The sequence below is a fragment of the Sinocyclocheilus grahami genome, unplaced genomic scaffold (genome assembly GCF_001515645.1).
Source record: "Sinocyclocheilus grahami isolate Dianchi unplaced genomic scaffold, SAMN03320097.WGS_v1.1 scaffold416.1, whole genome shotgun sequence".
In the NCBI taxonomy this organism is placed as follows: domain Eukaryota; kingdom Metazoa; phylum Chordata; class Actinopteri; order Cypriniformes; family Cyprinidae; genus Sinocyclocheilus; species Sinocyclocheilus grahami.
In genome coordinates, this window is record NW_015505595.1 from 77,324 (window position 1) to 94,022 (window position 16,699).

Below are 16,699 nucleotides of genomic sequence, written 5' to 3' on the forward strand. Positions count from 1 at the left end.
ACATTAACATTACCAGTGTTTCCCAAACATTTATTTGTGGCGTTTGACTTCGTTGAATAAACATGAGCACTGCACGTTTCAAAATCAAAACACGGCACGGGTGTTTTATATGCATGCATCTCTGAAGGGAACCGACGGTCTTCAGAAACGTTTCGATGGCATTTTCACTTTTATCTGATAAAAGTAGCGTTCATGAGCAGAGCCGATTTGATTACGGCCACTAGGCCTACTGGGGAAACCGCTAGTTCAGGACTGTCCAAACTCGGTCCTGGAGGGCCGGTGTCCAGCAGAGTTTAGCTCCAACTCTAATTAAACACACCTGAACCAGCTAATCAAGCTCTTACTAGGCATAGAAACTTCCAGTCAGGTGTGTTGAGACAAGTTGGAGCTAAACTCTGCAGGACACCGGCCCTCCAGGACTGAGTTTGGACAGCCCTGCTCTAGTTTTATCTCTAAACGCGCCTCCTGCTGGCAGAGAAGGAGTTTGCATTTTTAATAAAAAGACCGTCTCCAGCAACATTTCCAGTTTCTTGTTCAATTTGTGTTTTCTGCAGCGACTCGGAGCACTCTTCATAACCCTTTTCTGGCTGAAGCACATTTGTTTCAATCTATAAGAATAATCAGCCTACACTACCAGTCAGAAGTTTGAACAGCAAGATTTAATCTTTTTTTTTTTTTTAAAGAACTCACCAAGGCTGCATTTATGTGATCTAAAGTACAGCAAATATAGTACAATTTTGAAATTGCTTTCTATTTGAATACTTTAAAATGTAAATTTATTCCTGTGATCATAGCTAAATTTTCAGCATCATTACTCCGGTCTTCAGTGTCACATGATCCTTCAGAAATCAGTATAATGTGCCGATTATAAATTTAATTTTCAGGATTCTTTGAATATAAAGATCAGCATTTATCTGAAACAAAGCTTTTGTAACATACACTATTCCATTCAAAAGCTTGGAGTCAGTATAATTTATTTTTTTGGGAAAGAAATTAATACTTTTATTTAGCAAGGATGCTTAAAACTGATCAGAAGTGATAAAAGGCATTTATAATGTTCCAAAATATTTCCATTTCATATAGTGTTCATATCGATATCGGAATTGTATCGTATCGACCGAAATTAAGAAATATATTGTGATATAAACGTTGGCCATATCGTCCAGCCCTAGGCTAACATGAACAAAGGTTTTGAACTAAGTTACACCCCGCGAACGCACGCTAAAGACTATTTGAAAGGCAATAATCTCATTCATAAAAATGACCAAAGCACACCACATGTTCACATGAGGTTCATCACCTGCGCGCCACGTGGTTGACTAAACAGCTTCATTAAAAGATGCATTAACCTATAGTAGTCTTACGATGATGATTATTACGACATGAATCCCTGGTAAAACTATAAATACGTTACATGCTTAACAATGAAACCAAAAGCCATACAGTTACCCACACACAGTGTATCAGTTTCTTCCACGACAGACTGAGGGCTCTTTCGCCCGCAGTGTGGCGATTTATATCCTGACTGAGTAGGACCTACCTTTAGGCGTCCGTTAAGAGCGCCTTTACAAAATTCAAGCAGACGGAGCTGTGGTGCAGTTATAATAAACATGATATTTAAAAGTGATCTTTTAAATATAAATATGTATATATTAGTTGCTTATTAGTGCTCCACACTCCAGTCCAGTTGGTGGCGGTAAATGCACCAGAAGTTGGTTTGCCATCCGCCATAAAACGTTATTAGAAGAAGAAGAAGAAAGTGATCTTTTTTCGTAACTCGCCAAAAAACTAAAAGGAGAATATTTTTTTTCTTGCTAGATATTTTGGATTTGTTATTAATTTAATTCACTCCTTTTTTTTCTGAATTGTACATTTCCAAGTGAAATGGTAAATTTGCAGTAGGCCTAGTAGGCTACTTTATATTAGTAGTTTGAGATTGAAACAGTTTTGCTTGGTTCATCAAGAGCTGGATTCAAATCACTGGATCAATATACAGGCTTTTACGATATTTCTAAACTTTATTTGAACTTATATGTATTTTTGTCTATTTATTTGAAATGTAAGAATACTGTATGTTTTTCATATAATTTATTTTTTTGATATTTATATGTGTTGTATTGTTTTCTAGCAGCTAAATGTAATACAGTAAACATGTAAAATATTGGAAAGAGGTTATTATGTGATTCTGTGGAAAGTGGTGAGGGTAAAGATATTTGACCCCGATTATGACCACATTGTCTTTAAAAATAGCACAGAGAGAGAGAACAGAGATGGTTCATTATTAATTCTCAAAATGCTATTACTATTCCTGAGATTATAAAAATATAACTGAACCATGCATGCAGAGATATTTGGGATGGGCTCTTCTCAGTGTGTACAACAGCTGCCATATTTGTAATACTGAGTCACAGAGCTTTGTTCAACACAATCTGAGGGTCTTCTCTCACCTCCCCTCCCTTTTCCTCCCTATAGGAACCACTGGAAGTGCCAGTGCAGGCAGCTGTTGTGTGGACCTCCTGAGACCATGGGAATTGTGAGATTAAGCATTTTTGAGGTGAGGTTTTGAAGTTGTTATATTAATAAATGTCGTGGTTATGCGAAAGACAATAATTCAAAGAATATGAAATATGCAACACTTTACAATAAGGTTTCACCTGTTAACATTTGCTAACATAAATAATGAAAGAACAATAGTTCTGCAGCATTTATTAATCTTAGGTAATGTTAATCTCAGCATTTAAAAAGTAGAAAGTTCTATCTGTTAACATTAGTTACTGAATTAACATGAACATTTTTAAGTAACAGCTTAATAAATGCTGTAAAAAAGTATTGCTAATTGTTAGTTCATTTTACAGTAATGCATTATCTAATGTTAACAAAATTAGACCTTATTTTAACCTTACTTTTGTTACTATGAAATCTTTAATTAGGGGGTAAGTAAAAAAGTGTGCAACAGGTATTTGTCTCTCTTTGTAGGGTTATTCTTGAATGAAACATCCAAACTAATTGTATGGACTGAACCCACTTCATTACCACTTTACTGTGAGGAGCAACTCTGTGTATAAATGAGAGGGAGAGGGAGAAAGAGAGAGAGGGAGAGGGAGGAGTGTTGTCATGTAGTATGATCCATAGAGCGAAAAGTCTGGTCGCCCGCAACTGCTTCGGAAAGAGGGGGATCTGGAGAGAGGGAGGAGAGGAGAGAAAGAAAGTGACAGGAAGCCACCTCATTAAACACTGACAGCAGGGTCAAAGAAAGAGAGGAGAAGAAAGAGTGTGTCCAGAACACACCATAACCATATGGTGATCTTAGAAGTGGAAAAGCTAGCAGAAAAGGGGTGGTCTGTTACTTCAGAAAAGAAAAAGTGCGAACTAAAAGGAAACTTTCCCTGAAAAAGTTAGAGGTGAGTCTGTTGTGTCCTTTTTCTCTATCCTTCTTTATTTTTTCATATGTTTGTGTCAGGTTAGATCACAGTGCATTAATGAGTTCTGCAGTTCTTCTCATATACTATTTCTGTCTGATGCATTCATAAGTTACTATATATTTCTTCAGTGTGTGGGTGTGTGTTGAGTTATGTGTGACACTCAAAACGGGGACAGGGGGAGGAGAGAAAAGGAGAGCCAGGGTGGGTGAGGGGTATTGGATGGGGGTTTGAGGGGCTTTGAAAAGGGGGAGAAAAGAGAAAATAAGAGGAGAGAAGAGGGAGATTCACAGCAACGTCATGATGATATTTTCAGAGAAATGGGTCATCATTCCCTCCTCTCCAGTTACAGGATCTTTTAAAACTTTCAAATAGTTTTTGATCTCCATCTTGAATGGACTATGTTGTCCTTTCCAAAATGCAGTTCTTTATAACGTGCAATTCTAGATGGTGTTTTTCTTAGATGTTTTAGAGTACCTCTACTGTTCAGTCTCCAAGTAGTGATCATTTAATTCAGTCAAGCAGATGTGTTCATGCTTCTATTTAATTGTACATAAAATTGCGATTTTATTCTGGGTTATGAAGACTAAACAGAGATAGGTTATGAAGATTAAACCCTCCTGGAGACTTTTAGGTTAACTTCAGACAAAAGACCGAATGCAAACAGGCAACAGTGGAAAAAATGAAAATACTGTTATCACATAATCACCCTCATGTTGCTTCAAACCTTCTTTGGAACAAAACAGGGAACATTTTGATGAATGTTGATTTTTTTTTTCATGCAGTTGTGAATGCAGACGAAATCATTTAATCTTCTAAACTTGTGTAAAAGTGCATCATAAAAGTATAAAAAATTGGCTTGTGCAATATCTTTTCTATACGTCTTCTGAATTCATATGTTTTGAGTGAAAAAGAGATAGAAATTTAAATATTTATTCAGTGAAAATCTTCTCCTTTAGTATTCACCCTGTCTATTTTCTAAACGCATCATATTGAACGATTAATCCATGGATGGACTTTTATGTATTATTTATTTATATTTTTTTTTTATAATTTTTAATCAAAATGTCATATCTAAATCTTTTGGTGGAATGACAAAATGTCTCCAGTCATTGAGTCTGCATAAACCCCGCCTCTTCCTTACAGTTGACCAAAAACCTGCATTTACATCTGCCTCCATCTAATCATCAACCGATGGATAAAACAATTCCCCGTGCTATATGTTTTTTCAATCTGTTTCACTCTGATGTATGTCACAAAATGAAAGAAAAGATCTGTCATTGCTTCCTTTACATAGCAACTTTTAGAACTAGATCAGTCTGGTTTATGAACGATTCATTCAGGTGTTTTCCCCCCTAACTAAATTAACAATTTATTAAAAAAAACAACAACTTGAAATAACATACATGTCAGTCTGTTCCTCACACAAAGCTACAGAAGACTTTAAATATACTGCAAGAACCAAATGAACCACTTTTATGGTGCTTTTACATCATTCTGGAAGCTTGAAAGCTTCATTGCCCGTTCAACAAACCACATATTTTGCCTTAAACAAAAAATCTAATAGAATTAAGAGAACAAGAGTGTAAGAAATTAAAGAGATTTTTCATTTTTGTGTGAACTGTCCCTTTAAGCTCGTCCCTGCTTATATTCTCTGAGAGCACACGACTGTCTGGAGGGAGAGGAACAGAGGGGGAACAGGAAGTGAGGTTAAAGTTCAAATATAGAGTGATTTACTATATCCATGACCCCTGCAGAGGGAAATGCGATAGGAAGAGAAAATGTGGGATAATGCACTGAGGCCCATGAACCCTCTGAGAGGGAGAGAGAGAGTAGAAAAGACAGACAAATAACAGCTTGTTCATGCACTTCCCTTCTGTCATCTTTCTCTCTCTCCATGTCTTGTGACAAAATGTGGTTTATTGCATTTACAGAAACAAATGGCCACAGGCATGTTGTGCTGTCTGTAGTGTGTGTTTCTGGCATGTGTGTGTTCAGGGCAGCTCAGACATGTGCCTGTGTGGGCATGTCAGCCAGCCACATGTGCCTGTGTTTGCAAGCATATGTGTCAAAGAGCTCATCAACATGTGTGGTTTCAGAAGAGAACTAGTGTATTTGTGTGTGTTTGAGTACTGTATGTGTTGGTGTTGGTGAACTTTCACCCCATGTTTATTTTGGGATGGCTCAAATGTCAAAGCCCAGCGCTCTGGATCACGGCAGATAGCAGTGGAGAGTATTAAGCACTATCTGTCTGTATATATCCCACTTCAACACTCACTGAATCTGCTTTAAGTCATTTAATTTTTCACACATGAATTAGTCAGTAACACATTTTTTTTATCCAGAAAGCTCTTTGATGCTCTGTAAACAACCTTGTATATAACTATCCTCCTTTCTTCAAGAACTAGACTTCAAGACCATTACATTTGTTTGTTGAAGCCACGCACTTTCCGACGCAGTTTGTAAAATGTAGTTTAAATAAAAGAAAGCTTGTAAAACACAACGCCCTCCAAGCATGCTATTAGACACAGTACGCGATTCAGCTCTGTCACACATATCTGACTGTTGTCTGCCTGTTAAGACAAGCTAGAAATAAATTCCAGCCATTTGTCCCTCTGGCATGTCGACTGGAGAGTACTAGCCCAACTACTGACCTCTAATTCTCACAGCTAAACGAAGAAAAATAACTACTAGTAATTTTGTTCTAAAGACATATCAGTAACTTTGTTTTGTTTATTGCACTGTTTGATACACCAGGCATTTTTGACTTATATTGACACCTAGTGGTGTGGATGCAGCATCATGCAAAAACAAATGTTTTTGGTTATCGATACCGCTGTAGAAATGAAATATATATTAGTCAGCAAGAATACATTTATTCCACAAATGAAAGTATGCAGTAAAAGAGGGTTACTGAGGTAAAGTGGTTAGTATTTTGCTTGTCATGTGATTTCAACATGGCAGCTTCCACGAGGCAACCCGCCCTATGTAGATTAAAACACTGCAGTGGTCATCTCATGTTAATATAGAGGATTTTAAACATTTTTCAAAGGTACTATTAACTACTTTTTCTGTAAAACTGGTTTTTTTTATAAGGAAAATGAGTGCACCTTTAAATGTTGCTTGTCATATCTCTATTCCAGACTCCATCATGTCAACGCTCTCGGCAGAGACAGGCCCTGAGGATGCCAACAATCAGAGCTTCTGGATGGTAAGTGAGAGGGGGAGGAAGGACAGCACACCTCTAGAAAATACCATCCGCTTCTGCTTTATGTATGTGTTAGCAGAAAGAAATGCATGTGAATGATGTAGCTTGACTTGGTTTTAACAGCTAAACAGTTGGAGCAACAACAGATGACAGGATTTGTTTGGACATTAAGTGGAACTCTTCACAAAAGCTTCTGAGCACCCTACATTAACCAAATGAAGATTAATATTCGAGTGAAGTCTATTTGACTTCTTTGAGACTGCTGCAGCATGTTTTATGGTTCTTTAACCTTTAATCTCAGTCTATAAATTTCATCCATTGTGCCTCCACCCATTTTAATTAGCTCAGCTTTTGTCTCTCAGCTCCCTAATTGGTTTGCTGTTCTGCTCTTCAGTGCTGCTGGGAATCATGCAGAACCTTGCCTTTTAATACATTTATAAATGTTGTATTTTTTTAGACTAGCAATTCTGTAGTATTTGCACATTTGGCATGTTCAGATGTCTTTCTGTGTTAACCAAATCACCCTATGGATAAAAAATGAGGTGTATTTGCTCATGTGTCGAAATGTTAACATTTAGTTTTCTGTTTAGTTTTATTAGTGCAGTAGTTAACATAGTTCTAACAGGTTTTTATGATACTAATAATGGTAATTATGCAATGATGCTGTATATTTAATTACATATAGGCACTATTAACTGTCATGCTCATGTTCAAACTTACAATATATTTAGTAAGAAAGTAAATAGCAAGCTGCTATTTAGCAGTTGCTTTTATCCAAAGTGATTTACAGTATACTTATTACAGAGACGAGAGAGAAATTGATGTTAGTTACACATACACTTGTTACTGCATCATACTGAAGAAGACTTTCTCTTCACCACTGTTGTCTTTATTCTGAGTAATGCTATTTTCTATCACCTAAGCCTCTTGGAAACCCAAAAGAAACCAGATTTTCATTACAATATTATTTAATCTGTTTATTAAATGTGACCCTGGAGCACAAAGCCAGTCTTAAGTCGCTGGGTTATATTTGTAGCAATAACCAAAAATACATTGAATGGGTCAAAATTATCGATTTTTCTTTTATGCCAAAAATCATTAGGATATTAAGTAAAGATCATGTTCCATGAAGATATTTTGTACATTTCCTACTGTAATTATATCAAAACTTAATTGTTGGTTAGTAATGAGCATTGCTAAGAAATTCATTTGGACAACTTTAAAGGCAATTTTCTCAATATTTTGATTTTATTAATTTTTTTTTGCACACTCAGATTCCAGATTTTCAAATAGTTGTATCTCCACCAAATATTGTCCTATCCTAACAAACCATACATCAATGGAAATATTTATTCAGCTTTCAGATGATGATATGTATAAATTCTCTCTCCTGGGGGCAGTTGGCTGGTCCCAGTAAAGTAGGTAATTTTGGGTTTTATATTCTTTTTTTGGAGCCTAATGATCATTAAAATGTATTTTCATTGCAAAAAATAATTTTGCATCTACAGTAACTGAATATGCATGTAATAGTATCCCACATATACATTGTTGGTGAGTTTTATCTGATGAATATTTATGGAGTTTCCTGTGGTGATTTGTTGTTATTATCAATGACATCTAGAGCTCTTTGAGAGCCGTATGAAGCTGTTTAAGATTCTCCTGAGCTCTCTATTTAGCCTCAGCTCTTTTTGCTGAGTTGCCATCCCATCTGGAGCTTGGCCAGTGCTACGGTTTGGGGTGAAATGCTCCGACCAATGATGTTCCGTCAGTTTACAACAACCACACTGCTATCGCCTGCAAGGGTTGCATGTCCTACCTTGTAATTGGCTGGCCGCTGACCAGAACTGAGCGCTGTAGGGTTTTTGTGTTCATCCTAGATGCTGTGATTGGTCAACCACAGCACTGACTGTAGATTTGCTGTGATGAAATGCAGAAAGCTTCGCCCAGAGTTGAACGGGGTTGATTTTTAAATAGACTTGTCTGTTCAGTAACACAGTTCTGTTTAAATATTGTGCAGCTTTGAGTCCATGAGAATGTTATATTCCGTTTGACAGGGATCGTGTTATTTGTTTGATTTCTGTAATACTCTGATTGGTTGGCAGGTGCTGCTCTGCATCGCTCTTGGCCGGAGTTGAGATTCCTCAGCTGTTTTTACTTTTTTCTCAGACTGGGGAAAATACGTGGTGCAAACCACAGCTAAGAGAGAGAGAAAGAGAAAGAACCGACAAAGAATAGCACATAAGGAAGATGTAGAGGAGAGAGATGAATTAATAAAATTGTGGGGGAGCCGCTAATAAAATGGAAGAACACACTCCACATCAGCAAACACGACACCCAGTCTGGAAATGTCGTTATGTTTGCCCACCTCCCTCATTCTCTCTCATTTATCGTGTTATTGCAGTTAATCAGCCCCTTTCACTGTGCTGTCCATGTGATGCCCCACTTACCGTGGCCTGAATTCTCTCGACTCGCTGGTACTCGTCTAGTCACAAATGTTTTTTTTGTTATAATAATAATAATGTTTGAATTGTGCTCTGGTTTTCCACACCACATGTTGTCTTCAGGCGTTTATGTTAGAAACAAACCTTACGCTATACTGATAACTTGTCCAATCCATAGCAAACAAACCCAGTGACCCTTCTGGAAAAGAAATGAGGCCAGTCCCTTAGAGGAGAGAGGGACATCTTCCCTGTGTCTGACAGTAAATACCTCACTCTTGACCTCTTAAACAGCCTATAAACCTTTAGCGCCAAGTCTTTCATTTTCTTTTCCCTCAATATTTTACAATTAGCCTTACAGTTATACCCATGTTTTGTCTGTCTGTGTCTCAGACAGGGAACTACCACCGGACAGTGAAGAGGACCGAAGATGCCTTCCAGGCGTGTAATGATATAATGGCGTGTTTCCAGGAGAGGGCCAGGGTCGAGAGACAGTACGCGCAGCAACTTAGTGAGTGGAGTACCAAGTGGAAACCTCTAGTGGATGCTAGTGAGTACTGAAGTTTTGATCAAGATGCTCTGAACAAAAAAATTATTGCTTCCTGCATACTGTGCAGTATGTACTGTATATTGCATGTTATATAAAATTTAGCATTCAAAAGAGTAAATAATTGTAAATGATTTGCCACGCTTATTTATGTTGTCTTTTTATAACATTACATCAGTTCTAAGTAAATGCTAGATGATTTTAATATGGACTTATTGTTATTTAATTCAATCAGTTGAGGAACAATCAATCAGATGTTAAATGTTTAGAACATAATACTAGTATATTTCTTACTGTATACTGTATATTGCATGTTATTTAAAAAACAGTATGCATAATAGTAAATGATAAATATTTTATGTTTACTTTACAACATTACAACAATGCTAATAGTTTGCTAAATGATTGTGACATGACCTCTCTATTTTAATTAATCAAGTTCAGAGTTAATATGATTGTTTTGCATTTTCAGTCAAATTTTTAAGCATATTGCATACTGTATACTGCATCCTATATTTAAAAATAGTATGCAGTAAATAACAATACATGTTTTATTGAGGTTGTGTTTACATTTAATTAATTAACTATCCTAAGCATATGCTATAATGTTGTCATGTGACTTTACTATGTTGTTCGTCTGAGGAATAAAAATATACATATGTGATCCTGGAGCACAAAACCAGTCTTAAGTCGCTGGGGTATATTTGTAGCAATAGCCAAAAATACATTGTATGCGTCAAAATTATAGATTTTTCTTTTATGCCAATAATCATTAGGATATTAAGTAAAGATCATGTTCCATGAAGATATTTTGTAAATTTCCTACTGTAAATATATTAAAACTTAATTTTTGATTAATAATATGCATTGCTAAGAACTTCATTTGGACAACTTTAAAGACGATTTTCTCAATATTTTGATTTTTTTTGCACTCTCAGATTCCAGATTTTCACATAGTTGTATCTCGGCCAAATATTGTCCTATCCTAACAAACCATACATCAATGGAAAGCTTATTTTTTAAATTGGTTTTGTGGTCCAGGGTCACATATTTAGAATTTTATTTGACCAAATTTTGTCTAAGAATGAGTTCAGTTTTGACAGAATGGTCAAATAATAAGTAAATAATATGAAGGATGATAATATGAAGTGATATTTTATACACCACTGGAAATGAATAATCAAATTTGCAATGCATTGTGAGTTACAATATTTGCCACATTTTAGCAAATGTGGGTCTTTAATGCATACTGTTGAGTGTATACATACTACACACTGTAAAAAGATTAGTATGAGTAGTATGCTATTTGAAACATAATTTAAGAAACTAAATCATATGTCATATAGTTAAGGAACTGTGACCTGTGTTTTATATGAGATGTCCACATTTTTAGTTTAGTGTCTGATGAACAAGTTTCTTTTTGTGACCTTAAATAGCCCTCTCATTTCTTTCATGAATATGTTTGTCTTCATCTTTGTCCAGGTCCTCTCTACGGCTCTCTGTTACGAGCCTGGCAGTGCTTCCTCTCTTCTGCTGACCGCCTCTCCTCGCTGCACTCCTCCATCTGTCGTGCTCTGGTGTCAGAGGATGGAGATCGCATGCGGACATGGCAGAAGGAGACTTTTCGTAAGAAGATATTTGGAGGTTTCAAGGAGTCCCAGGATTTTGAAACTGGTTTCTCACGTGCTCAGAAGCCCTGGGCCAAGAGACTGAAGAAGGTAATGCAAGCATTGCAGTTCTGGGGTTAAAATTAAACTCATTTTATTTGTACACAGTATTGTAGGGACAAAATCAATACAATGTCTCTATATAAATGCTTACAAATGACAATAGTTGAATAATGAATTTTTGAAAATGAATGAGTGTGTGCAATACTAACCCCTGGTCTACATGAATCTGACCTGAATTTGTGTGTTTTTTGTGGCAGCTAGAGAAGGCTAAGTCAGCGTTTCACAAAGCTTGCCGTAAGGAACACGTGGCTCGTGAGCGGGAGGCCCATGCCCAAGGCAACCCTGACATTGCCATCGAGAAACAGAGGAAGATCCAGGAAGAGACTGAACTGGCTCACCAGGAAACCGAGAAAGTGAGTGCTGTGGGGTGGGGGACTGTCAGAAAGAAACAGAAAGAGAAAAAGAAAATAACAGTTTCAAATAGTCTTTTATCATCCGAGTCAGGAAAAGGAAGCAGAAAAAAACTTTGTTTACATTTACAAGCTTCATAACAATGCATTGAAATCATGCAATATACTGCACAGATTAATGATCAAGAATTGAATGTACAGTAAGCAACAGAAAAGAAAAAAGAGAGGATGTGGAGAATCAACTCAGGTGCAAGGAAAAAAAACCCAGATGACTGTACTTGTGTTTTAACTATTTAGTAATCCCTAATACTGTAGGTGTAAATCTAGTCTTATTTGTCGTGGGACATTTCTGATTGTCATTCAAGACCCGGTTTGAAATCTGACCTGTTATAAGTATCAACATATTTTTTTGTTTATTTGAGTAAAAATACAGCAGAAACATTTATATTGTGAAATATTATTACAACTTAAAATAAATGTTTCCCGATTTTAATATATTTTCAAATGTAATTTATTCAATGCTGATTTGGTGCTCAAGAAAAATGTCTTCTTATTTTCAATATTTAAAACAGTGTTGCTTAATTTTTTTTCAGGATTTTGTAATGAATAATACATTCAAAACAACAGCATTTGTACTAATTTATTATATAAATATATATGTTTTTTATTTATAAAATTGTTTTTATTGTTTGAAAAATAACTGCTTGGACAATTTAAAAAGTTTTTGACGTTGCATTTGAAATCCAGTTCAATCTGAAGTGGCACATACACACAACACATCTGACTGGCTGCAAATTCCTGTTTATAGGTGCGAGCCCGCTATGAGAAGATTCTTGAGGAAGTGACGCATTATGCTCCACGCTACATGGAGGAAATGGAGTCGATCTTTGACCAATCGCAGGAGGAGGAGAGAAAGAGGATAAGCTTCCTCAAACAGGCTTTCCTGTCCATCCACAGACACTTGGATGTCACCAACAATGAGAGGTGTGTGAGAACGGTTATACTGTACTGGTCAAATCTCAGTTTGTCTCAGTCACAATGAGTAAATCATACAAGTTCTCTCTCTCTCGCTCTGTTAGCGTAAAAGCCGTGTACAATGAGCTCCATAACACTCTGATGTCCATCAGCGAGCAGGAAGATTTGCGCTGGTGGAAGAATACACACGGGCCAGGAATGCCCACCGACTGGCCTCAATTTCAGGTAAATACATGAGGTTTATATTGCAAATACATTTACATTGACAAACATTACCTAAAACGTACTTTTCACATTCTCTAAAGAAAATGTTAGGGTGTTGTGGGTGTTTGCCATTGTATTGCTATGCAGTTGTTAGGGTGTTTTGGCTGGTTTGTTAAAAGAGCCCAACGTCTGTTACCTGTACCCTTCCACTTTATTATGAAATACAGAAGTAAAGTCTTTTCTGTGGCTTCTGATTTATTATTCGCTGTAGGTAAATAACTAAAAGCATACATTTATTTGATAATTGAAATTACTGTATGATCAAGCAGCATAAGTGACTGTTTTTGTACAGCTAGAAGCGACTGTGCATAGGAAGCCTCGCACATTCAAGTTACAAATGATCGCATCCGGTCTCATAGTAAAAATAAGATTGATTATCTGTGATGAGAAATGTGCAGCTAGCCACATTGATATCGCTCCGTAGCAAAAACAAACTGTAACACTGTAGGCCTAAGGTTTGTTTTAAAGTATAGTTTTGAGGTTAATGCTTTCTTGAGGGTGTTAAAGTGACGTCTTTGTTTTTATACGTGATATTCATGTATCTCACAGCGGCACATCTTCAAATAGACTGCGTTCTGTTGTGCCAAAACCCACATTTACTCCTTCACTCACTCTGTCTCTCACTCTCTTTCTATTTCAGGAGTGGACTCCAGACAAGAAGCATAAAAAGGGAAAGAAGGAGGTGGAGCAGAAAGCAGTAGTGATGGAGAGAAGGTCAGTTTACTACAGTGATATTTGCTGTAGGGCTTCACAGTGCTAGGCTGCCTGACTGTTATTCACTACAAACCAATCTGGGCCTTTTTGAACTTCAGGCCTTGTTATTGCGTGCTGCTGTGTATTGGCCTGTTGCAAAGCTCAGTCTCCTTGGTTAATATTGCTCAGACAAGCTTGACAAGGGATGAGTTGGGGATTGAACAGTGATTTTCAGTAAAATACAGAAGCAAACATTGATTGGATATTTTATCCAGTACTGGAATGAATTGTGGCATTGCAAAACATTTTGGCTGTTTTTCTTTACAAAAGTCAATCATTTATGCAGTATTTTTGAGTAAGACTGTGGAGATTGTGAATCAGAATTGAGGCAAATGCTGATCACAGTCAACTTAGCACTGGCTAAAAACAAATTTGAGTATTTATGGATAAATCCTGTATAAACAAAGACAGTAATAGTCCGAAATGTTATAGTATTTAGTATCCTTTTTAGGCAGGGGTGGAAAAAATGGACTAAAATCCTCAAAAACTTCCTTTACTATTCTTCTTTTGGTTTAGTGTTTCACAGTATAAGTTTTGTAAGTTATATGGTTCCTAAAAATTTTATATTTAAGAAATAAACAAATAGACATGTTTCTATGATGTATTACAATAGAAGCCTATTTTTGCCACATAAGAGAAAAAAAACATGCTTTGATTAATCAGAATTATGACATCAAAATATAATTATGGCAAACAAGATGAAATTATGAGATACTAAATGTGACCCAGGACCATAAAACCAGTCATACGTGCCAATTTTTCGAAATTGAGATTTATACACCATCTGGAAGCTGAATAAATAAGCTTTGTTAGGAAATTGTTAGGATAGGACAATATTTGGCCGAGATACAACTATTTGAAAATCTGGAATCTGAGGGTGCAAAAAAATCTAAATATTGAGAAAATCTCTTTTAAAGTTGTCCAAATTAAGTTCTTAGCAATGCATATTACTAATCAAAAAATAAGTTTTTATATATTAATAGTAGGAAATTTGCAAAATATCCTCATGGAACATGATCTTTACTTAATATCCTAATGATTTTTGGCATAAAAGAAAAATCTATAATTTTGACCCATACAATGTATTTTTGGCAATTGCTGCAAATATACCCCAGCGACTTAAGACTGGTTTTGTGCTCCAGGGTCACAAATCATAATTATGAGTAAAATTAAAATTTAGCATAGTATAAATTATTATTAGATTTGTTTATAATTAGGACTTTACATTATGTTGTTGTTATCATTTTGACGTGTAATAATTATGACTTTTAATCTCATAATTTTAATTTTTTGTATCTCATAATTTCGACTTTTTATCTCCTAATGATTAACCAAAGCATGATTTTTTTCTTATGTGGCAAAAAATGGGCTTCCATAATTATCCAACAAAAGGCAACAACAAGTTTTGATTAAAACTATCCACACTTAGAAGATTTGCATTAGAAAAGAGCAAAGGCTCGTCTACTGATTTAGTGGATCGTGACAGTTGCTAAGGAAGGGAGTGGTCAGTAACATTTTTAATCCTATTATGCTCTTTTACAAAATCTTGATTTTGTTTTGGGGGTGTACTAAAACAGGCTCTCATGCTAGGTTGTTCGAAAAACATTATTTTTCACATATTTTACATTATTACAAAAACTCTCTCCCTCTCTCTCTCATGAACGGCTCGAATAGTTCCTGAATCAAATAAAGTGATTCAGAAATACACCTTCTGAAATACGAAATGTGTTGTGATTGGTTTGCTGGGCCAGTGTGTGTTGTGATTGGTTAGTAAGTTCATCTGCCTTGGGAAAGCTAGCGCTAACTCTGGCATAGTGATAACACTCGTTGCCTTCTCTAGTGCAGCTCAACCAGGTCTCGTCCCATTCGTCGATCTTTGTGATATCACAAATCCCGGAAAACGAATGTAGTCCAAACGAGTCGTTCGTTGCAGTTTTTGAAAAGTAAAATAAAATAAAATATCTCCTTTTGAAGTGGACTTTGAGCTTTGTAACTTTGCAGATCTTTTTTTATGCTCAAACAGCAACATTACAGACTAACTAAAGTTGAAAAAGTGAAAAAGCATAATAGGACCCCTTTAAGAAGGGGCTTATTTTAGTGACTGTCTGTTTTCCCTCCTCGTCTCAGTGTAATGATTGGAGGAGTGAGAGTCAGAGCTCTCTATGACTACGTTGGACAGGAGACGGATGAGCTGTCCTTCAAAGCAGGTAAGCTGCCCTTGTTTATGTTTGTGTATTCATATATTATGTGTCTGTATGATGCACATGTAACGCCTCTGACGCTTTATGTTTGTGTGTGTTCAGGTGAGGAGTTTCTGAAGATCGAGGATGAGGATGATCAGGGTTGGTGCAGAGGCATGATGGATGGAGGGAAAGAGGGCCTTTACCCTGCTAACTACGTGGAGGTGGTGTAAAACCACAGGACAGCATGGAGCTCCAGCTCTGGGGTCCGTAACTGCCTACAGGCGCCCAGGTTTAAGCCTGGTTCACAGCCATTTTTTTGAAGATTGCTTTGTTTTCTGTGAGCGGATGGTAAACAGGTAAAGGTTTAGAGTTGAATTGAGTGCGTTAAGTTGGGATCAGAATGAGAAAATGTTTCCAAAGTTCTTTCACTACGATCTTACTTGAGAACATTGTAATGTTATATTTTATTGTGTGTCACATTGTAGCTTCAAGTCAAAAATATGCAGAGATTTTCATACATTATAATATGATTAGGTACCGAGATCCTCTAATATATATGGAGAAGATGAACTGCATTGTCTTGATGCTTGCATGAACCTACAGAGTACTTTAAGGACAATGTCTCACACCAAAGACTTCACTGCTTATTTACGTTTTATCAGAGACATGTTTCTTCTGACGAGAATTGCGTTATATCTGATGCCTGTGTAAAAGGGGCCAGATGGTTATGATGTCATCTTCAGCTACAAATTTCACGCAAGATGTTAATAGGTTTGATAATATGCTATTTTATTCCCCTTTGGTCGTGCTTGTAAATGTAACTTGTCTCACA

At 36.4% G+C, this 16,699-nt stretch overlaps 1 protein-coding gene across 3 annotated transcripts; it reads left to right on the top strand.

Moving 5' to 3' along the window:
• Window positions 1-1,828: 1,828 nt before the first annotated feature.
• Window positions 1,829-16,683, top strand: LOC107551153 (protein kinase C and casein kinase substrate in neurons protein 1). 3 transcript variants are annotated; one of them, XM_016232658.1, is made up of 11 exons: window positions 1,829-1,887; window positions 2,473-2,554; window positions 6,563-6,630; window positions 9,459-9,615; window positions 11,095-11,330; window positions 11,540-11,695; window positions 12,501-12,676; window positions 12,772-12,892; window positions 13,572-13,645; window positions 15,812-15,891; window positions 15,988-16,683. In XM_016232658.1, the coding sequence occupies exons 3-11, from the start codon at window positions 6,571-6,573 to the stop codon at window positions 16,095-16,097; spliced, it is 1,170 nt and encodes a 389-aa protein (XP_016088144.1). In that variant the 5' UTR covers window positions 1,829-1,887; window positions 2,473-2,554; window positions 6,563-6,570; the 3' UTR covers window positions 16,098-16,683. The 3 variants fall into 3 exon arrangements, with proteins under 3 accessions (XP_016088144.1, XP_016088143.1, XP_016088145.1); XM_016232657.1 differs by lacking the exons at window positions 1,829-1,887; window positions 2,473-2,554 and adding an exon at window positions 3,107-3,401; XM_016232659.1 differs by lacking the exons at window positions 1,829-1,887; window positions 2,473-2,554 and adding an exon at window positions 6,414-6,471.
• Window positions 16,684-16,699: the final 16 nt, after the last annotated feature.